Source organism: Euprymna scolopes, chromosome 43 (assembly GCF_053919585.1).
Source record: "Euprymna scolopes isolate OS-2025 chromosome 43, ASM5391958v1, whole genome shotgun sequence".
NCBI lineage: Eukaryota > Metazoa > Mollusca > Cephalopoda > Sepiida > Sepiolidae > Euprymna > Euprymna scolopes.
In genome coordinates this window covers 19,853,244-19,876,714 of record NC_136524.1, presented here as the reverse complement: position 1 = coordinate 19,876,714, position 23,471 = coordinate 19,853,244, and the positions used below count along the sequence as shown (strand labels likewise).

General features: G+C 32.1%; 1 protein-coding gene across 1 annotated transcript in view; it reads right to left on the bottom strand.

Annotated features, from left to right (window-relative positions):
* The window catches only part of LOC145268221 (uncharacterized), a 339,574-nt gene that overhangs the window by 38,646 nt on the left and 277,457 nt on the right, over positions 1–23,471 (bottom strand). The window contains exon 6 of the mRNA XM_080123524.1: positions 18,688–18,781. Within this exon, the coding sequence (XP_079979650.1) occupies positions 18,688–18,781 (94 nt within the window). The remainder of the gene's footprint in view (positions 1–18,687; positions 18,782–23,471) is intronic.

Below are 23,471 nucleotides of genomic sequence, written 5' to 3'. Positions count from 1 at the left end.
GTAACTCATTGGCAATGCTTCAATATCTCATGAAGTTTTACTAGAATAATGAAATTGTTCCCTTAAAAAGGTGTCCACATATTTGTACTGGAAAGTGTAAATCATTGGCAGTGCTTCAATATCTCATGAAGTTTTACTAGAATAATGAAATTGTTCCCTTTGCAAGGTGTCCACATATTTGTACTGGAAAGTTTAAATCATTGGCAGTGCTTCAATATCTCATGAAGTTTTACTATAATAATGAAATCATTCCCTTTGCAAGGTGTCCACATATTTGTACTGGAAAGTGTAAATCATTGGCAATGCTTCAATGTCTCATGAAGTTTTACTAGAATAATGAAATTGTTCCCTTAAAAAGGTGTCCACATATTTGTACTGGAAAGTTTAAATCATTGGCAGTGCTTCAATATCTCATGAAGTTTTACTAGAATAATGAAATTGTTCCCTTTGCAAGGTGTCCACATATGTTTAATAGAAAGTATAAATCATTGGCAGTGCTTCAATATCTCATGAAGTTTTACTAGAATAATGAAATCATTCCCTTTGCAAGGTGTCCACATATTTGTACTGGAAAGTATAAATCATTGGCAGTGCTTCAATGTCTCATGAAGTTTTACTAGAATAATGAAATCATTCCCTTTGCAAGGTGTCCACATATTTGTACTGGAAAGTGTAAATCATTGGCAGTGCTTCAATGTCTCATGAAGTTTTACTAGAATAATGAAATCATTCCCTTTGCAAGGTGTCCACATATTTGTACTGGAAAGTTTAAATCATTGGCAGTGCTTCAATGTCTCATGAAGTTTTACTTGAATAATGAAATTGTTTCCTTTGCAAGGTGTCTCATATTTGCACTGGAAAGTGTAAATCATTGGCAGTGCTTCAATATCTCATGAAGTTTTACTAGAATAATGAAATTGTTCCCTTTGCAAGGTGTCCACATATTTGTACTGGAAAGTGTAAATCATTGGCAATGCTTCAATATCTCATGAAGTTTTACTAGAATAATGAAATTGTAACCTTTGCAAGGTGTCCACATATTTTTACTGGAAAGTGTAAATCATTGGCAGTGCTTCAATATCTCATGAAGTTTTACTAGAATAATGAAATCATTCCCTTTGCAAGGTGTCCACATATTTGTACTGGAAAGTGTAAATCATTGGCAATGCTTCAATATCTCATGAAGTTTTACTAGAATAATGAAATTGTAACCTTTGCAAGGTGTCCACATATTTGTACTGGAAAGTGTAAATCATTGGCAATGCTTCAATATCTCATGAAGTTTTACTAGAATAATGAAATTGTTCCCTTTGCAAGGTGTCCACATATTTGTACTGGAAAGTGTAAATCATTGGCAATGCTTCAATATCTCATGAAGTTTTACTAGAATAATGAAATTGTAACCTTTGCAAGGTGTCCACATATTTGTACTGTAAAGTGTAAATCATTGTCAATGCTTCAATGTCTCATAAAGTTTTACTAAAATAATGAAATCATTCCCTTTGCAAGGTGTCCACATATTTGTACTGGAAAGTGTAAATCATTGGCAGTGCTTCAATATCTCATGAAGTTTTACTAGAATAATGAAATTGTTCCCTTTGCAAGGTGTCCACATATTTGTACTGGAAAGTGTAAATCATTGGCAGTGCTTCAATATCTCATGAAGTTTTACTGGAATAATTAAATTGTTCCCTTTGCAAGGTGTCCACATATTTGTACTGGAAAGTGTAAATCATTGGCAGTGCTTCAATATCTCATGAAGTTTTACTAGAATAATTAAATTGTTCCCTTTGCAAGGTGTCCACATATTTGTACTGGAAAGTGTAAATCATTGGCAGTGCTTCAATGTATCATGAAGTTTTACTAGAATAATGAAATTGTTCCCTTTGCAAGGTGTCCACATATTTGTACTGGAAAGTGTAAATCATTGGCAGTGCTTCAATGTATCATGAAGTTTTACTAGAATAATGAAATTGTTCCCTTTGCAAGGTGTCCACATATTTGTACTGGAAAGTGTAAATCATTGGCAGTGCTTCAATATCTCATGAAGTTTTACTGGAATAATTAAATTGTTCCCTTTGCAAGGTGTCCACATATTTGTACTGGAAAGTGTAAATCATTGGCAGTGCTTCAATATCTCATGAAGTTTTACTAGAATAATTAAATTGTTCCCTTTGCAAGGTGTTCACATATTTGTACTGGAAAGTGTAAATCATTGGCAGTGCTTCAATGTATCATGAAGTTTTACTAGAATAATGAAATTGTTCCCTTTGCAAGGTGTCCACATATTTGTACTGGAAAGTGTAAATCATTGGCAGTGCTTCAATATCTCATGAAGTTTTACTAGAATAATGAAATTGTAACCTCTGCAAGGTGTCCACATATTTGTACAGGAAAGTGTAAATCATTGGCAGTGCTTCAATATCTCATGAAGTTTTACTAGAATAATGAAATTGTTCCCTTTGCAAGGTGTCCACATATTTGTACTGGAAAGTGTAAATCATTGGCACTGCTTCAATATCTCATGAAGTTTTACTAGAATAATGAAATTGTTCCCTTTGCAAGGTGTCCACATATTTGTACTGGAAAGTGTAAATCATTGGCAGTGCTTCAATATCTCATGAAGTTTTACTGGAATAATTAAATTGTTCCCTTTGCAAGGTGTCCACATATTTGTACTGGAAAGTGTAAATCATTGGCAGTGCTTCAATATCTCATGAAGTTTTACTAGAATAATGAAATTGTTCCCTTTGCAAGGTGTCCACATATTTGTACTGGAAAGTGTAAATCATTGGCAGTGCTTCAATATCTCATGAAGTTTTACTAGAATAATGAAATTGTTCCCTTTGCAAGGTGTCCACATATTTGTACTGGAAAGTGTAAATCATTGGCAGTGCTTCAATATCTCATAAAGTTTTACTAGAATAATGGAATGGTTCCCTTTGCAAGGTGTCCACATATTTGTACTGGAAAGTGTAAATCATTGGCAATGCTTCAATATCTCATGAAGTTTTACTAGAATAATGAAATCATTCCCTTTGCATGGTGTCCACATATTTGTACTGGAAAGTGTAAATCATTGAAAATGCTTCAATATCTCATGAAGTTTTACTAGAATAATGAAATTGTTCTATTTGCAAGGTGTCCACATATTTGTACTGGAAAGTGTAAATTATTGGCAGTGCTTCAATGTCTCATGAAGTTTTACTAGAATAATGAAATCATTCCCTTTGCAAGGTGTCCACATATCTGTACTGGAAAGTTTAAATCATTGGCAGTGCTTCAATATCTCATGAAGTTTTACTAGAATAATGAAATCATTCCCTTTGCAAGGTGTCCACATATTTGTACTGGAAAGTATAAATCATTGGCAGTGCTTCAATATCTCATGAAGTTTTACTAGAATACTGAAATCATTCCCTTTGCAAGGTGTCCACATATTTGTACTGGAAAGTGTAAATCATTGGCAGTGCTTCAATATCTCATGAAGTTTTACTGGAATAATCAAATTGTTCCCTTTTCAAGGTGTCCACATATTTGTACTGGAAAGTGTAAATCATTGGCAGTGCTTCAATATCTCATGAAGTTTTACTAGAATAATGAAATCATTCCCTTTGCAAGGTGTCCACATATTTGTACTGGAAAGTGTAAATCATTGGCAGTGCTTCAATATCTCATGAAGTTTTACTAGAATAATGAAATCATTCCCTTTGCAAGGTGTCCACATATTTGTACTGGAAAGTGTAAATCATTGGCAGTGCTTCAATGTCTCATGAAGTTTTACTAGAATAATGAAATCATTCCCTTTGCAAAGTGTCCACATATTTGTACTGGAAAGTGTAAATCATTGGCAGTGCTTCAATATCTCATGAAGTTTTACTAGAATAATGAAATCATTCCCTTTGCAAGGTGTCCACATATTTGTACTGGAAAGTGTAAATCATTGGCAGTGCTTCAATATCTCATGAAATTTTACTAGAATAATGAAATTGTTCCCTTTGCAAGGTGTCCACATATTTGTACTGGAAAGTGTAAATCATTGGCAGTGCTTCAATATCTCACAAATTTTTACTATAATAATGAAATCATTCCCTTTGCAAGGTGTCCACATATTTGTACTGGAAAGTGTAAATCATTGGCAATGCTTCAATATCTCATGAAGTTTTACTAGAATAATGAAATTGTTCCCTTTGCAAGGTGTCCACATATTTGTACTGGAAAGTGTAAATCATTGGCAATGCTTCAATATCTCATGAAGTTTTACTAGAATAATGAAATTGTTCCCTTTGCAAGGTGTCCACATATTTGTACTGGAAAGTGTAAATCATTGGCAATGCTTCAATATCTCATGAAGTTTTACTAGAATAATGAAATCATTCCCTTTGCAAGGTGTCCACATATTTGTACTGGAAAGTGTAAATCATTGGCAATGCTTCAATATCTCATGAAGTTTTACTAGAATAATGAAATTGTTCCCTTTGCAAGGTGTCCACATATTTGTACTGGAAAGTGTAAATCATTGGCAATGCTTCAATATCTCATAAAGTTTTACTAGAATAATGAAATCATTCCCTTTGCAAGGTGTCCACATATTTGTACTGGAAAGTGTAAATCATTGGCAATGCATCAATGTCTCATGAAGTTTTACTAGAATAATGAAATTGTTCCCTTAAAAAGTTGTCCACATATATGTACTGGTAAGTGTAAATCATTGGCAATGCTTCAATGTCTAATGAAGTTTTACTAGAATAATGACATCATTCCCTTTGCAAGGTGTCCACATATTTGTACTGGAAAGTGTAAATCATTGGCAATTCTTCAATGTCTCATGAAGTTTTACTAGAATAATGAAATTATTCCCTTTGCAAGGTGTCCACATATTTGTACTGGAAAGTGTAAATCATTGGCAATGATTCAATATCTCATGAAGTTTTACTATAATAATGAAATCATTCCCTTTGCAAGGTGTCCACATATTTGTACTGGAAAGTGTAAATCATTGGCAATGCTTCAATATCTCATGAGGTTTTACTAGAATAATGAAATCATTCCCTTTGCAAGGTGTCCACATATTTGTACTGGAAAGTGTAAATCATTGGCAGTGCTTCAATATCTCATGAAGTTTTACTATAATAATGAAATTGTTCCCTTTGCAAGGTGTCCACATATTTGTACTGGAAAGTGTAAATCATTGGCAATGCTTCAATATCTCATGAAGTTTTACTAGAATAATGAAATCATTCCCTTTGCAAGGTGTCCACATATTTGTACTGGAAAGTTTAAATCATTGGCAGTGCTTCAATATCTCATGAAGTTTTACTAGAATAATGAAATCATTCCCTTTACAAGGTGTCCACATATTTGTACTGGAAAGTGTAAATCATTGGCAGTACTTCAATATCTCACAAATTTTTACTAGAATAATGAAATTGTTCCCTTTGCAAGGTGTCCACATATTTGTACTGGAAAGTGTAAATCATTGGCAGTGCTTCAATATCTCATAAAGTTTTACTAGAATAATGGAATGGTTCCCTTTGCAAGGTGTCCACATATTTGTACTGGAAAGTGTAAATCATTGGCAGTGCTTCAATATCTCATGAAGTTTTACTATAATAATGAAATTGTTCCCTTTGCAAGGTGTCCACATATTTGTACTGGAAAGTGTAAATCATTGGCAATGCTTCAATATCTCATGAAGTTTTACTAGAATAATGAAATTGTTCCCTTTGCAAGGTGTCCACATATTTGTACTGGAAAGTGTAAATCATTGGCAATGCTTCAATATCTCATGAAGTTTTACTAGAATAATGAAATTGTTCCCTTTGCAAGGTGTCCACATATTTGTACTGGAAAGTGTAAATCATTGGCAATGCTTCAATATCTCATGAAGTTTTACTAGAATAATGAAATCATTCCCTTTGCAAGGTGTCCACATATTTGTACTGGAAAGTGTAAATCATTGGCAATGCTTCAATATCTCATGAAGTTTTACTAGAATAATAAAATTGTTCCCTTTGCAAGGTGTCCACATATTTGTACTGGAAAGTGTAAATCATTGGCAATGCTTCAATATCTCATAAAGTTTTACTAGAATAATGAAATCATTCCCTTTGCAAGGTGTCCACATATTTGTACTGGAAAGTGTAAATCATTGGCAATGCATCAATGTCTCATGAAGTTTTACTAGAATAATGAAATTGTTCCCTTAAAAAGTTGTCCACATATTTGTACTGGAAAGTGTAAATCATTGGCAATGCTTCAATGTCTAATGAAGTTTTACTAGAATAATGACATCATTCCCTTTGCAAGGTGTCCACATATTTGTACTGGAAAGTGTAAATCATTGGCAATTCTTCAATGTCTCATGAAGTTTTACTAGAATAATGAAATTATTCCCTTTGCAAGGTGTCCACATATTTGTACTGGAAAGTGTAAATCATTGGCAATGATTCAATATCTCATGAAGTTTTACTAGAATAATGAAATCATTCCCTTTGCAAGGTGTCCACATATTTGTACTGGAAAGTGTAAATCATTGGCAATGCTTCAATATCTCATGAGGTTTTACTAGAATAATGAAATCATTCCCTTTGCAAGGTGTCCACATATTTGTACTGGAAAGTGTAAATCATTGGCAGTGCTTCAATATCTCATGAAGTTTTACTATAATAATGAAATTGTTCCCTTTGCAAGGTGTCCACATATTTGTACTGGAAAGTGTAAATCATTGGCAATGCTTCAATATCTCATGAAGTTTTACTAGAATAATGAAATCATTCCCTTTGCAAGGTGTCCACATATTTGTACTGGAAAGTTTAAATCATTGGCAGTGCTTCAATATCTCATGAAGTTTTACTAGAATAATGAAATCATTCCCTTTACAAGGTGTCCACATATTTGTACTGGAAAGTGTAAATCATTGGCAGTACTTCAATATCTCACAAATTTTTACTAGAATAATGAAATTGTTCCCTTTGCAAGGTGTCCACATATTTGTACTGGAAAGTGTAAATCATTGGCAGTGCTTCAATATCTCATAAAGTTTTACTAGAATAATGGAATGGTTCCCTTTGCAAGGTGTCCACATATTTGTACTGGAAAGTGTAAATCATTGGCAGTGCTTCAATATCTCATGAAGTTTTACTAGAATAATGAAATTGTTCCCTTTGCAAGGTGTCCACATATTTGTACTGGAAAGTGTAAATCATTGGCAATGCTTCAATATCTCATGAAGTTTTACTAGAATAATGAAATCATTCCCTTTGCATGGTGTCCACATATTTGTACTGGAAAGTGTAAATCATTGGAAATGCTTCAATATCTCATGAAGTTTTACTAGAATAATGAAATTGTTCTATTTGCAAGGTGTCCACATATTTGTACTGGAGAGTGTAAATTATTGGCAGTGCTTCAATGTCTCATGAAGTTTTACTAGAATAATGAAATCATTCCCTTTGCAAGGTGTCCACATATTTGTACTGGAAAGTGTAAATCATTGGCAGTGCTTCAATATCTCATGAAGTTTTACTAGAATAATGAAATCATTCCCTTTGCAAGGTGTCCACATATTTTTACTGGAAAGTATAAATCATTGGCAGTGCTTCAATATCTCATGAAGTTTTACTAGAATACTGAAATCATTCCCTTTGCAAGGTGTCCACATATTTGTACTGGAAAGTGTAAATCATTGGCAGTGCTTCAATATCTCATGAAGTTTTACTGGAATAATCAAATTGTTCCCTTTTCAAGGTGTCCACATATTTGTACTGGAAAGTGTAAATCATTGGCAGTGCTTCAATATCTCATGAAGTTTTACTAGAATAATGAAATTGTTCCCTTTGCAAGGTGTCCACATATTTGTACTGGAAAGTGTAAATCATTGGCAGTGCTTCAATATCTCATGAAGTTTTACTAGAATAATGAAATCATTCCCTTTGCAAGGTGTCCACATATTTGTACTGGAAAGTGTAAATCATTGGCAGTGCTTCAATGTCTCATTAAGTTTTACTAGAATAATGAAATCATTCCCTTTGCAAAGTGTCCACATATTTGTACTGGAAAGTGTAAATCATTGGCAGTGCTTCAATATCTCATGAAGTTTTACTAGAATAATGAAATCATTCCCTTTGCAAGGTGTCCACATATTTGTACTGGAAAGTGTAAATCATTGGCAATGCTTCAATATCTCATGAAATTTTACTAGAATAATGAAATTGTTCCCTTTGCAAGGTGTCCACATATTTGTACTGGAAAGTGTAAATCATTGGCAGTGCTTCAATATCTCATGAAGTTTTACTAGAATAATGAAATCATTCCCTTTGCAAGGTGTCCACATATTTGTACTGGAAAGTGTAAATCATTGGCAGTGCTTCAATATCTCATGAAATTTTACTAGAATAATGAAATTGTTCCCTTTGCAAGGTGTCCACATATTTGTACTGGAAAGTGTAAATCATTGGCAGTGCTTCAATATCTCACAAATTTTTACTATAATAATGAAATCATTCCCTTTGCAAGGTGTCCACATATTTGTACTGGAAAGTGTAAATCATTGGCAATGCTTCAATATCTCATGAAGTTTTACTAGAATAATGAAATTGTTCCCTTTGCAAGGTGTCCACATATTTGTACTGGAAAGTGTAAATCATTGGCAATGCTCCAATATCTCATAAAGTTTTACTAGAATAATGAAATCATTCCCTTTGCAAGGTGTCCACATATTTGTACTGGAAAGTGTAAATCATTGGCAATGCATCAATGTCTCATGAAGTTTTACTAGAATAATGAAATTGTTCCCTTAAAAAGTTGTCCACATATTTGTACTGGAAAGTGTAAATCATTGGCAATGCTTCAATGTCTAATGAAGTTTTACTAGAATAATGACATCATTCCCTTTGCAAGGTGTCCACATATTTGTACTGGAAAGTGTAAATCATTGGCAATTCTTCAATGTCTCATGAAGTTTTACTAGAATAATGAAATTATTCCCTTTGCAAGGTGTCCACATATTTGTACTGGAAAGTGTAAATCATTGGCAATGATTCAATATCTCATGAAGTTTTACTAGAATAATGAAATCATTCCCTTTGCAAGGTGTCCACATATTTGTACTGGAAAGTGTAAATCATTGGCAATGCTTCAATATCTCATGAGGTTTTACTAGAATAATGAAATCATTCCCTTTGCAAGGTGTCCACATATTTGTACTGGAAAGTGTAAATCATTGGCAGTGCTTCAATATCTCATGAAGTTTTACTAGAATAATGAAATTGTTCCCTTTGCAAGGTGTCCACATATTTGTACTGGAAAGTGTAAATCATTGGCAATGCTTCAATATCTCATGAAGTTTTACTAGAATAATGAAATCATTCCCTTTGCAAGGTGTCCACATATTTGTACTGGAAAGTGTAAATCATTGGCAGTGCTTCAATATCTCATGAAGTTTTACTAGAATAATGAAATCATTCCCTTTGCAAGGTGTCCACATATTTGTACTGGAGAGTGTAAATTATTGGCAGTGCTTCAATGTCTCATGAAGTTTTACTAGAATAATGAAATCATTCCCTTTGCAAGGTGTCCACATATTTGTACTGGAAAGTTTAAATCATTGGCAGTGCTTCAATATCTCATGAAGTTTTACTAGAATAATGAAATCATTCCCTTTACAAGGTGTCCACATATTTGTACTGGAAAGTGTAAATCATTGGCAGTGCTTCAATATCTCACAAATTTTTACTAGAATAATGAAATCATTCCCTTTGCAAGGTGTCCACATATTTGTACTGGAAAGTGTAAATCATTGGCAGTGCTTCAATGTATCATGAAGTTTTACTAGAATAATGAAATTGTTCCCTTTGGAAGGTGTCCACATATTTGTACTGGAAAGTGTAAATCATTGGCAGTGCTTCAATATCTCATGAAGTTTTACTAGAATAATGAAATTGTTCCCTTTGCAAGGTGTCCACATATTTGTACTGGAAAGTGTAAATCATTGGCAATGCTTCAATGTCTCATGAAGTTTTACTAGAGTAATGAAATTGTTCCCTTAAAAAGGTGTCCACATATTTGTACTGGAAAGTGTAAATCATTGGCAATGCTTCAATGTCTCATGAAGTTTTACTAGAATAATGAAATTGTTCCCTTTCCAATGTGTCCACATATTTGTACTGGAAAGTGAAAGTCATTGGCAATGCTTCAATATCTCATGAAGTTTTACTAGAATAATGAAATTTTTCCCTTTGCAAGGTGTCCACATATTTGTACTGGAAAGTGTAAATCATTGGCAATGCTTCAATGTCTCATAAAGTTTTACTAGAATAATGAAATTGTTCCCTTTGCAAGGGGTCCACATATTTTTACTGGAAAGTGTAAATCATTGGCAGTGCTTCAATATCTCAAAAAGTTTTACTAGAATAATGAAATTGTTCCCTTTCCAATGTGTCCACATATTTGTACTGGAAAGTGTAAATTATTGGCAATGCTTCAATATCTCATGAAGTTTTACTAGAATAATGGAATGGTTCCCTTTGCAAGGTGTCCACATATTTGTACTGGAAAGTGTAAATCATTGGCAATGCTTTAATATCTCATGAAGTTTTACTAGAATAATGAAATCATTCCCTTTGCATGGTGTCCACATATTTGTACTGGAAAGTGTAAATCATTGGAAATGCTTCAATATCTCATGAAGTTTTACTAGAATAATGAAATTGTTCTATTTGCAAGGTGTCCACATATTTGTACTGGAAAGTGTAAATTATTGGCAGTGCTTCAATGTCTCATGAAGTTTTACTAGAATAATGAAATCATTCCCTTTGCAAGGTGTCCACATATTTGTACTGGAAAGTGTAAATCATTGGCAGTGCTTCAATATCTCATGAAGTTTTACTGGAATAATCAAATTGTTCCCTTTTCAAGGTGTCCACATATTTGTACTGGAAAGTGTAAATCATTGGCAGTGCTTCAATATCTCATGAAGTTTTACTAGAATAATGAAATTGTTCCCTTTGCAAGGTGTCCACATATTTGTACTGGAAAGTGTAAATCATTGGCAGTGCTTCAATATCTCATGAAGTTTTACTAGAATAATGAAATCATTCCCTTTTCAAGGTGTCCACATATTTGTACTGGAAAGTGTAAATCATTGGCAGTGCTTCAATGTCTCATGAAGTTTTACTAGAATAATGAAATCATTCCCTTTGCAAAGTGTCCACATATTTGTACTGGAAAGTGTAAATCATTGGCAGTGCTTCAATATCTCATGAAGTTTTACTAGAATAATGAAATCATTCCCTTTGCAAGGTGTCCACATATTTGTACTGGAAAGTGTAAATCATTGGCAGTGCTTCAATATGTCATGAAATTTTACTAGAATAATGAAATTGTTCCCTTTGCAAGGTGTCCACATATTTGTACTGGAAAGTGTAAATCATTGGCAGTGCTTCAATATCTCACAAATTTTTACTATAATAATGAAATCATTCCCTTTGCAAGGTGTCCACATATTTGTACTGGAAAGTGTAAATCATTGGCAATGCTTCAATATCTCATGAAGTTTTACTAGAATAATGAAATTGTTCCCTTTGCAAGGTGTCCACATATTTGTACTGGAAAGTGTAAATCATTGGCAATGCTTCAATATCTCATGAAGTTTTACTAGAATAATGAAATTGTTCCCTTTGCAAGGTGTCCACATATTTGTACTGGAAAGTGTAAATCATTGGCAATGCTTCAATATCTCATGAAGTTTTACTAGAATAATGAAATCATTTCCTTTGCAAGGTGTCCACATATTTGTACTGGAAAGTGTAAATCATTGGCAATGCTTCAATATCTCATGAAGTTTTACTAGAATAATGAAATTGTTCCCTTTGCAAGGTGTCCACATATTTGTACTGGAAAGTGTAAATCATTGGCAATGCTTCAATATCTCATAAAGTTTTACTAGAATAATGAAATCATTCCCTTTGCAAGGTGTCCACATATTTGTACTGGAAAGTGTAAATCATTGGCAATGCATCAATGTCTCATGAAGTTTTACTAGAATAATGAAATTGTTCCCTTAAAAAGTTGTCCACATATTTGTACTGGAAAGTGTAAATCATTGGCAATGCTTCAATGTCTAATGAAGTTTTACTAGAATAATGACATCATTCCCTTTGCAAGGTGTCCACATATTTGTACTGGAAAGTGTAAATCATTGGCAATTCTTCAATGTCTCATGAAGTTTTACTAGAATAATGAAATTATTCCCTTTGCAAGGTGTCCACATATTTGTACTGGAAAGTGTAAATCATTGGCAATGATTCAATATCTCATGAAGTTTTACTAGAATAATGAAATCATTCCCTTTGCAAGGTGTCCACATATTTGTACTGGAAAGTGTAAATCATTGGCAATGCTTCAATATCTCATGAGGTTTTACTAGAATAATGAAATCATTCCCTTTGCAAGGTGTCCACATATTTGTACTGGAAAGTGTAAATCATTGGCAGTGCTTCAATATCTCATGAAGTTTTACTATAATAATGAAATTGTTCCCTTTGCAAGGTGTCCACATATTTGTACTGGAAAGTGTAAATCATTGGCAATGCTTCAATATCTCATGAAGTTTTACTAGAATAATGAAATCATTCCCTTTGCAAGGTGTCCACATATTTGTACTGGAAAGTTTAAATCATTGGCAGTGCTTCAATATCTCATGAAGTTTTACTAGAATAATGAAATCATTCCCTTTGCAAGGTGTCCACATATTTGTACTGGAGAGTGTAAATTATTGGCAGTGCTTCAATGTCTCATGAAGTTTTACTAGAATAATGAAATTGTTCCCTTTGCAAGGTGTCCACATATTTGTACTGGAAAGTTTAAATCATTGGCAGTGCTCCAATATCTCATGAAGTTTTACTAGAATAATGAAATCATTCCCTTTACAAGGTGTCCACATATTTGTACTGGAAAGTGTAAATCATTGGCAGTGCTTCAATATCTCACAAATTTTTACTAGAATAATGAAATTGTTCCCTTTGCAAGGTGTCCACATATTTGTACTGGAAAGTGTAAATCATTGGCAGTGCTTCAATATCTCATAAAGTTTTACTAGAATAATGGAATGGTTCCCTTTGCAAGGTGTCCACATATTTGTACTGGAAAGTGTAAATCATTGGCAGTGCTTCAATATCTCATGAAGTTTTACTATAATAATGAAATTGTTCCCTTTGCAAGGTGTCCACATATTTGTACTGGAAAGTGTAAATCATTGGCAATGCTTCAATATCTCATGAAGTTTTACTAGAATAATGAAATCATTCCCTTTGCATGGTGTCCACATATTTGTACTGGAAAGTGTAAATCATTGGAAATGCTTCAATATCTCATGAAGTTTTACTAGAATAATGAAATTGTTCTATTTGCAAGGTGTCCACATATTTGTACTGGAAAGTGTAAATTATTGGCAGTGCTTCAATGTCTCATGAAGTTTTACTAGAATAATGAAATCATTCCCTTTGCAAGGTGTCCACATATTTGTACTGGAAAGTTTAAATCATTGGCAGTGCTTCAATATCTCATGAAGTTTTACTAGAATAATGAAATCATTCCCTTTGCAAGGTGTCCACAGATTTGTACTGGAAAGTATAAATCATTGGCAGTGCTTCAATATCTCATGAAGTTTTACTAGAATACTGAAATCATTCCCTTTGCAAGGTGTCCACATATTTGTACTGGAAAGTGTAAATCATTGGCAGTGCTTCAATATCTCATGAAGTTTTACTGGAATAATCAAATTGTTCCCTTTTCAAGGTGTCCACATATTTGTACTGGAAAGTGTAAATCATTGGCAGTGCTTCAATATCTCATGAAGTTTTACTAGAATAATGAAATTGTTCCCTTTGCAAGGTGTCCACATATTTGTACTGGAAAGTGTAAATCATTGGCAGTGCTTCAATATCTCATGAAGTTTTACTAGAATAATGAAATCATTCCCTTTGCAAGGTGTCCACATATTTGTACTGGAAAGTGTAAATCATTGGCAGTGCTTCAATGTCTCATGAAGTTTTACTAGAATAATGAAATCATTCCCTTTGCAAAGTGTCCACATATTTGTACTGGAAAGTGTAAATCATTGGCAGTGCTTCAATATCTCATGAAGTTTTACTAGAATAATGAAATCATTCCCTTTGCAAGGTGTCCACATATTTGTACTGGAAAGTGTAAATCATTGGCAATGCTTCAATATCTCATGAAATTTTACTAGAATAATGAAATTGTTCCCTTTGCAAGGTGTCCACATATTTGTACTGGAAAGTGTAAATCATTGGCAGTGCTTCAATATCTCACAAATTTTTACTATAATAATGAAATCATTCCCTTTGCAAGGTGTCCACATATTTGTACTGGAAAGTGTAAATCATTGGCAATGCTTCAATATCTCATGAAGTTTTACTAGAATAATGAAATTGTTCCCTTTGCAAGGTGTCCACATATTTGTACTGGAAAGTGTAAATCATTGGCAATGCTTCAATATCTCATAAAGTTTTACTAGAATAATGAAATCATTCCCTTTGCAAGGTGTCCACATATTTGTACTGGAAAGTGTAAATCATTGGCAATGCATCAATGTCTCATGAAGTTTTACTAGAATAATGAAATTGTTCCCTTAAAAAGTTGTCCACATATTTGTACTGGAAAGTGTAAATCATTGGCAATGCTTCAATGTCTAATGAAGTTTTACTAGAATAATGACATCATTCCCTTTGCAAGGTGTCCACATATTTGTACTGGAAAGTGTAAATCATTGGCAATTCTTCAATGTCTCATGAAGTTTTACTAGAATAATGAAATTATTCCCTTTGCAAGGTGTCCACATATTTGTACTGGAAAGTGTAAATCATTGGCAATGATTCAATATCTCATGAAGTTTTACTAGAATAATGAAATCATTCCCTTTGCAAGGTGTCCACATATTTGTACTGGAAAGTGTAAATCATTGGCAATGCTTCAATATCTCATGAGGTTTTACTAGAATAATGAAATTGTTCCCTTTGCAAGGTGTCCACATATTTGTACTGGAAAGTGTAAATCATTGGCAGTGCTTCAATATCTCATGAAGTTTTACTAGAATAATGAAATTGTTCCCTTTGCAAGGTGTCCACATATTTGTACTGGAAAGTGTAAATCATTGGCAATGCTTCAATATCTCATGAAGTTTTACTAGAATAATGAAATCATTCCCTTTGCAAGGTGTCCACATATTTGTACTGGAAAGTGTAAATCATTGGCAGTGCTTCAATATCTCATGAAGTTTTACTAGAATAATGAAATCATTCCCTTTGCAAGGTGTCCACATATTTGTACTGGAGAGTGTAAATTATTGGCAGTGCTTCAATGTCTCATGAAGTTTTACTAGAATAATGAAATCATTCCCTTTGCAAGGTGTCCACATATTTGTACTGGAAAGTGTAAATCATTGGCAGTGCTTCAATATCTCATGAAGTTTTACTAGAATAATGAAATCATTCCCTTTACAAGGTGTCCACATATTTGTACTGGAAAGTGTAAATCATTGGCAGTGCTTCAATATCTCACAAATTTTTACTAGAATAATGAAATCATTCCCTTTGCAAGGTGTCCACATATTTGTACTGGAAAGTGTAAATCATTGGCAGTGCTTCAATGTATCATGAAGTTTTACTAGAATAATGAAATTGTTCCCTTTGGAAGGTGTCCACATATTTGTACTGGAAAGTGTAAATCATTGGCAGTGCTTCAATATCTCATGAAGTTTTACTAGAATAATGAAATTGTTCCCTTTGCAAGGTGTCCACATATTTGTACTGGAAAGTGTAAATCATTGGCAATGCTTCAATGTCTCATGAAGTTTTACTAGAGTAATGAAATTGTTCCCTTAAAAAGGTGTCCACATATTTGTACTGGAAAGTGTAAATCATTGGCAATGCTTCAATGTCTCATGAAGTTTTACTAGAATAATGAAATTGTTCCCTTTCCAATGTGTCCACATATTTGTACTGGAAAGTGAAAGTCATTGGCAATGCTTCAATATCTCATGAAGTTTTACTAGAATAATGAAATTTTTCCCTTTGCAAGGTGTCCACATATTTGTACTGGAAAGTGTAAATCATTGGCAATGCTTCAATGTCTCATAAAGTTTTACTAGAATAATGAAATTGTTCCCTTTGCAAGGGGTCCACATATTTTTACTGGAAAGTGTAAATCATTGGCAGTGCTTCAATATCTCAAAAAGTTTTACTAGAATAATGAAATTGTTCCCTTTCCAATGTGTCCACATATTTGTACTGGAAAGTGTAAATTATTGGCAATGCTTCAATATCTCATGAAGTTTTACTAGAATAATGAAATTTTTCCCTTTGCAAGGTGTCCACATATTTGTACTGGAAAGTGTAAATCATTGGCAATGCTTCAATGTCTCATGAAGTTTTACTAGAATAATGAAATTGTTCCCTTTGCAAGGTGTCCACATATTTTTACTGGAAAGTGTAAATCATTGGCAGTGCTTCAATATCTCAAAAAGTTTTACTAGAATAATGAAATTGTTCCCTTTGCAAGGTGTCCACATATTTGTACTGGAAAGTGTAAATCATTGGTAATGCTTCAATATCTCATGAAGTTTTACTAGAATAATGAAATTGTTCCCTTTGCAAGGTGTCCACATATTTGTACTGGAAAGTGTAAATCATTGGTAATGCTTCAATATCTCATAGACTTTTACTAGAATAATGAAATTGTTCCCTTTGCAAGGTGTCCACAGATTTGTACTGGAAAGTGTAAATCATTGGCAGTGCTTCAATATCTCATAAAGTTTTACTAGAATAATGAAATTGTTCCCTTTGCAAGGTGTCCACAGATTTGTACTGGAAAGTGTAAATCATTGGCAGTGCTTCAATGTCTCATGAAGTTTTACTAGAATAATGAAATTGTTCCCTTAAAAAGGTGTCCACATATTTGTACTGGAAAGTTTAAATCATTGGCAGTGCTTCAATATCTCATGAAGTTTTACTAGAATAATGAAATCATTCCCTTTGCAATGTGTCCACATATTTGTACTGGAAAGTGTAAATCATTGGCAATGCTTCAATATCTCATGAAGTCTTACTAGAATAATGAAATTGTTCCCTTTGCAAGGTGTCCACATATTTGTACTGGAAAGTGTAAATCATTGGCAGTGCTTCAATGTCTCATGAAGTTTTACTAGAATAATGAAATTGTTCCCTTAAAAAGGTGTCCACATATTTGTACTGGAAAGTTTAAATCATTGGCAGTGCTTCAATGTCTCATGAAGTTTTACTAGAATAATGAAATTGTTCCCTTTGCAAGGTGTCCACATATTTGTACTGGAAAGTGTAAATCATTGGTAATGCTTCAATATCTCATGGAGTTTTACTAGAATAATGAAATTGTAACCTTTGCAATGTGTCGACATATTTGTACTGAAAAGTGTAAATCATTGGCAATGCTTCAATATCTCATGAAGTTTTACTAGAATAATGAAATTTTCCCTTTGCAAGGTGTCCACATATTTGTACTGGAAAGTGTAAATCATTGGCAATGCTTCAATGTCTCATGAAGTTTTACTAGAATAATGAAATTGTTCCCTTAAAAAGGTGTCCACATATTTGTACTGGAAAGTGTAAATCATTGGCAATGCTTTAATATCTCATGAATTTTACTAGAATAATGAAATTGTTCCCTTAAAAAGGTGTCCATATATTTGTACTGGAAAGTGTAAATCATTGGCAGTGCTTCAAATCCTTATTCAATTAAAAATATCAAATGAAGACAATAATTCGACATGAGTTTCAACTTTTGGCACATGAGAAAAAGCACAAGAGAAAGGGAGAGGATGTGGGTAATAGAATGTGTACATATTTTTTGAATTAATGTTTGTTTTCATTCTATTTCAGATGTTACTCCTGATATTAACTGATTTTCTTTTTTGTTCATGTTCATCCCAAACAAGGCATATCGCCACTTGGATGTAAGGGGCTTCTATTTTAGACCATGGTTAGTGAAGATGAACAAGATGTTGGTTTATATTAGATTTAAAATTTTGTATGTCAATACAGTCAAGGAAGCAAGTTGTAGGAAAGGAATTCCAATGTCTAGCTGTTTTAGAGAAAAAAACTATTAGAGCAGAAGGTTTTCTTGTATCTAGAGACTTCAACAGTGAAGGGGTGAAATTTTGCTGTTTACTGGGTTAGTCACGAGTATCTATGTCAAGGGGACACAAGTGCATCAGAGCACATTCCATTAAAATATTTGTAAAACAGGCACAGAGATGCAACATTGTGGCGATGGGAACGGGGTTGGAGTTTAGTTGACAAAGTGTGACCTATTCGATTAGAGACTTTTCTTTGGACCCTATCCAAGAAGGAGAGACTAGTGGTAGATGCCCCAGCTTATATGTGGCAACAATACTCCATGCATGGCGAATGATGGCTTTGTAGAGATACAGGATTAGTGAAGCAACTACAGAGGCTAATATGTTTTGTGGAGGAAGTGAATAGAGAATGGAATGGTTTTTGGTTTTGGTTTGAATGGGTTTTAAAATACACATTCACTCTACACATGTTTAATAAATTCAAAATATGGAGGGGTGGTAATGCTTGGGTATGAGTTGCAGTCATCATGTGTGCATACATAATGTTTACTTACTCTGAAGCTTCTTTGATTCGCCGTAATGAAAGCAACGTTGGGGAAATAATTTTGTTAATTGTTTCTAAGGAAACACTAGATTGTTCCTCTGATTCTGGAAAAAAAAACAAAAAAAACAAGTTACATTGCAAAATCATACTCTAAATAGTCATCGCAAATTATTTACATATGTGAAAAATGTAAAAATAAATGGCATAGAAATCACATATAATAATTACTGTTGTATACAGTAATTATTATATGTTATTCAATTATTATATGTTATTAAATCTGTGCACGGGTATTACCTGGGAAAATTAAATAAAACAAAACATTCCTGCTCTCACCACTGAACCTCATAATTTTTTAAAAAAAGTTTTCACAAAATAGGTATTAATTGAATTATCTTTTAATTATTGTATTTGTAAATAATACTGAACAGTTAACTTCAAGAATGCTCTTTTTTTAGTTATTAAATAATATGATAACAGCATCCTTGAAGTGACATGATGATGTAGTATTTTTTTGCTTTTTAATTTTTTGTGGGGAGGAGTGTACAAAGTAGTGTCCATACACAAACATCATAAGGAAGATACTATTTTATAGTAATAACAGTATTTGTAAATAAAGTAATTATTTGAGTATCATTTTAAAATTGGCTTTTTGTAAGTGAATATTTGGTGCAAAAACTGAATATAGATTTAAATAAGTAACATCTAAATCACATTTAAATTAAAATAAAAAACAAACAGAAATTAAATATATATTGCATAATGAACAGTAAAACGTTCATGTTATTTTGAAAAATAGTATGTAATGTTTAATAATGTAAAGGTTTAAAACAAAGAATTGTAGTGGACGGTTTGTTAGGTATATTTTAAGGATGTCATGGAAAAGAAGATTGTGGACATTTGAATAATATTTGCAATCTGCAAATATAACTTTGGAAGTGTTTTATTATCCATGTAATTATTGTTGTGCATAGTGATTAATGTGAAATGAGTGAACAAATGATGCAATATGAAAAATTCTCCAGTATTTCTTTTATGGTTCTAGGAATCAAAGAATAAAAAATTATTACTGAGGATATTCACTCTTACATCTATGCTACAAAAATAAAATGGCTGACCAGATAAAATATCCAAATTAAATTCAAGCAAAACTAATTTTTTTCAAACACATACAAATTATTGGATTAAATCATATTTGAAGCAAAATTTTTTATGAGTAGAGCACATAGGTGGACGAAATAATGGTTTTCACATAAGTGCAAAGCAAGACTCTTTTATGATAATAATTGAATAATCTAGGATCTCAGTATCAGAAAAAGGAAAGAAAATTTGTTTAAAAGCGATATATATTTCTTCTATTAATAGCAGCAGGCAAATTAGCTCAGATATTAGTGTTGAACACTTTGGAAATTTTTTTTTATACATTTGAAATTATTTAATTTATATATATATATATATATATATATATATATATATATATATAAAAATGTAACTCTTGGTTCGTTCGCAATTAAAAGTCTAAAAAACCACTGGACGGATGGCTTCCACGTTTTGGTATAATATGTTTACTATATCCATGTGTGTTTTTATATATTTCTTTTTAATTATAACATTATACTTAATTTTTCTATGATAAATAGGTGGGTTTTTTTTTTATATCGATACGCCATTTTTTTTTATTTAGGGACACTTATTTATTACCGCTTCCTGTCACATGACCAGTGTTTCCAATTTAGCGGTTTTCCTGCTAGATCTGGAGATTTCTTTTGCAATCTGGCGGGAAATTCTAGAAAATCTGGAGGTATTTGGCACCCACACACCGCAATTTTAGATTAAAAAATAAAGAAAAGCACCTGAAAATACTTTAAAACATAAAATAAACTCATTCATGTAAGTAAAAAAAAGTAGCATTTATTGCCTTTGGTAACAATTATTTATTGATTATTTGTTTTGTTTTTCACCTTTTTTTCGGCTAACCAGTCTTAAATCTCGCTATAAAATCGATTTTTCCAAGTATATTTTAGGTTGGGGGTGGGCATTCCAACCTCCGAAGTTTAGTTTAAAATACGATCCTAAGCAATCCTGCTTAATTTAGAAGTATTTAGTCGAAAATTGTAAAAAGCCAGAAGCAACAGCAAAAAAAAAAAAATTATACCAATAAACTAGAATTTAATTATCTACCAACCTAAATATTTTTAACATGCTAAAACAAAGTTTTTTTGTTTTTTTATTTTTCTAATTTCAAAATATGTTGCACCATTATTGTGATGTTTAATTTGCAGTATATTTCAATTTAACTTTTATTATAAAAAGTTGTAGTTTATGATTTGTTTCCTGCAAAAAAAAAAAATAAAAAAAAATACCCTCTCTGAAAAAACAAGTAAAACAACTGATAAAATATGTAAGCCTTCTGGGGAGCTAACCCCTTCAATATAATTCCAGAAACATATAGTGAGAAAACACGGAACATTTTATATATTGAATATACTATATTTATAATTTTTTTTATGGCAGGAAGTTAAAATATGGAGTTTTTTTTTTGGGGGGGGGGAATTAGCGATTTTTAAAAATTTCAGACGATAAAAGTTAAAAATCTAGCGATTTTCTGGATATTTCTTTCTCCTGATCTCGCGGGTTTTTTTAAATCTCAGTTGTCAACACTGCATGTGATATCACTAAAAGGATAATGTAAACAGAATGTGTTTACAATATCGGTAAATTTTCAATGGGTGTAATCACATGATTATTGATAATGTAACCATGTGATTGAAATTTAATTTAAATTAACCACACGTGGTCGTTTTCCTATCAAATATTCATCGAAAAATGGTAGGTACAGATAAAATGAATACCGACGCTCAAAGTGTATAAACATTTTGACCCCTCCCTTTACTTAAAAATTCACCAAAAATCAGGAAATTAACGAATTTTAATGAAAATTGCAGTATTTTTCAAATAATGATCGCAGAATATAATGAACTAATTATTTTTACGTAACTCTTAGTGAAAATGTTTTATTTTGTTTAAACAAAAAATACCTTTACTAAAGTTATGGTTTTCAGTAGTAAATAAAAAATGCAAGAATTTATTTTTGCTTTTTTTATATAAATAAAGCATCGTCATTTGTAATAATAAAAAATAATTTTTACAGTAAAATACGAAAAAAGCCCCTAAAGTCCATATTAATGAATTTGATATAACTCGAAGAAAGATTCAATTAGATTCCTATTTCAGTCACCTAAATTATTTAGGGTGAAATGAGTGTAGGAATTTATAGCCAAACCTAAATATTTTTTTTTTTTTTTGCTTAAAAAAAATAGCATTAATACAGTAAGTTAGGTAAAATTTGCAAAGAATGCTCTGCTTTACGGTTGTTGTAAAAATGGAACGAAAATTTGAATTTCATTCCCTTTTAAATTCGGTACATTTTTACATTACGTCCAACTCATCGTTCACATTCGACACGTCAACTTTTATAGTTTTCGGGTATGCTGGCAAGGTTAGGGGTGACTATTCCGAAAGCCGTTCTTAACATGGGTAGATTGGTAGGTGTGTCAGAAATTTCGTGACAAATAGTGAATAATTCCACCCCGTCTTACCAAGCTCATAACTCCTCAAAAAATGTAACTCAAGCCCTAATTTTTTTCAATTAAAGGAGCAAGGGCCAAGGTTTCATTAAAAAAAAAAAAACAACAAAAAAACAAATAACATGTTTTTTTTTAAAAAGGTTTTAAACTTCGGACTTTACAGGTAAATTTCTAAAAAAACACTACTTTTTTGTTTTAAATTTGAATATATTATTTATTGACCTTTTCTCTTAAATTTGTGATATATAAAACTTTGGTGAGTAAATCAATTATTTACTTTTTAATAGACACTTGAAAATGGGGGGGGGCGTGAATTAAAAAAACGTTTGTCTAAAGTATTATATTCGGTTTATTGGAAAGAGCATAAAATTTCACATTGACCCTGAAAATATCGTAAAAATAGAATCAATAGAAAAATTTTGATAGATTTTTAAAGTTTAAAAATTGAAAAATATTGAGTTCGTAAAATTCATTACTGTTTTCTAAAAAAAAAAAAAAATTTCCATTACTTTTAAAACAACTTTAATTGTTTATTTTGGAAGTATAATTCATAAAGAAAATAACCCACTTTTAAAAGAGAAATTACGATATTTTTATATTTTATTCGCAGTTTCGTGATAGGGGTGTAAAAAATTCCTACAAAAATTCTGATACATCTACTAGATTGGAGTTTATTCGTTGTAAACGTACCTGACAACCTATAAATGTCGACATTTCCAATGTGAATGGTAAGCTGGACTTATGTAAAAAATAACAAAAAGATATACCAAACTGACTTTTTCGTTTAAAAATGGAATTATTTCCCTTTCGTTATTAACTTTTTTTTATTTTTTTTTTTAAATATTTTGTGTTTTATATGCATAAAGTACAATTGTTGAATGTTACTGTTTTGATTATAAACTTTCACCTAACAATTTATGGTAAAAAATTAATCTTTTTTTTGGGGGAAAAAATAACATTTATTGATTAAAAAAAATTGCAAAAAAATATAAAAGTAAATAAACGAACTAAATGAACTTTTTCTTGAGGAATGTGTTCCATTTTAACAAACTGAGCCACAGCAACGCGTGGCCGGGTACAGCTAGTATATATATATATATATATATATATATATATATATAAATCAAATAATTTCAAAATATGGGATTTCCTGGGATTTTACTTGTACAAATGGAAATTCTTTTAACTTTCTTGAAGATTTACATTT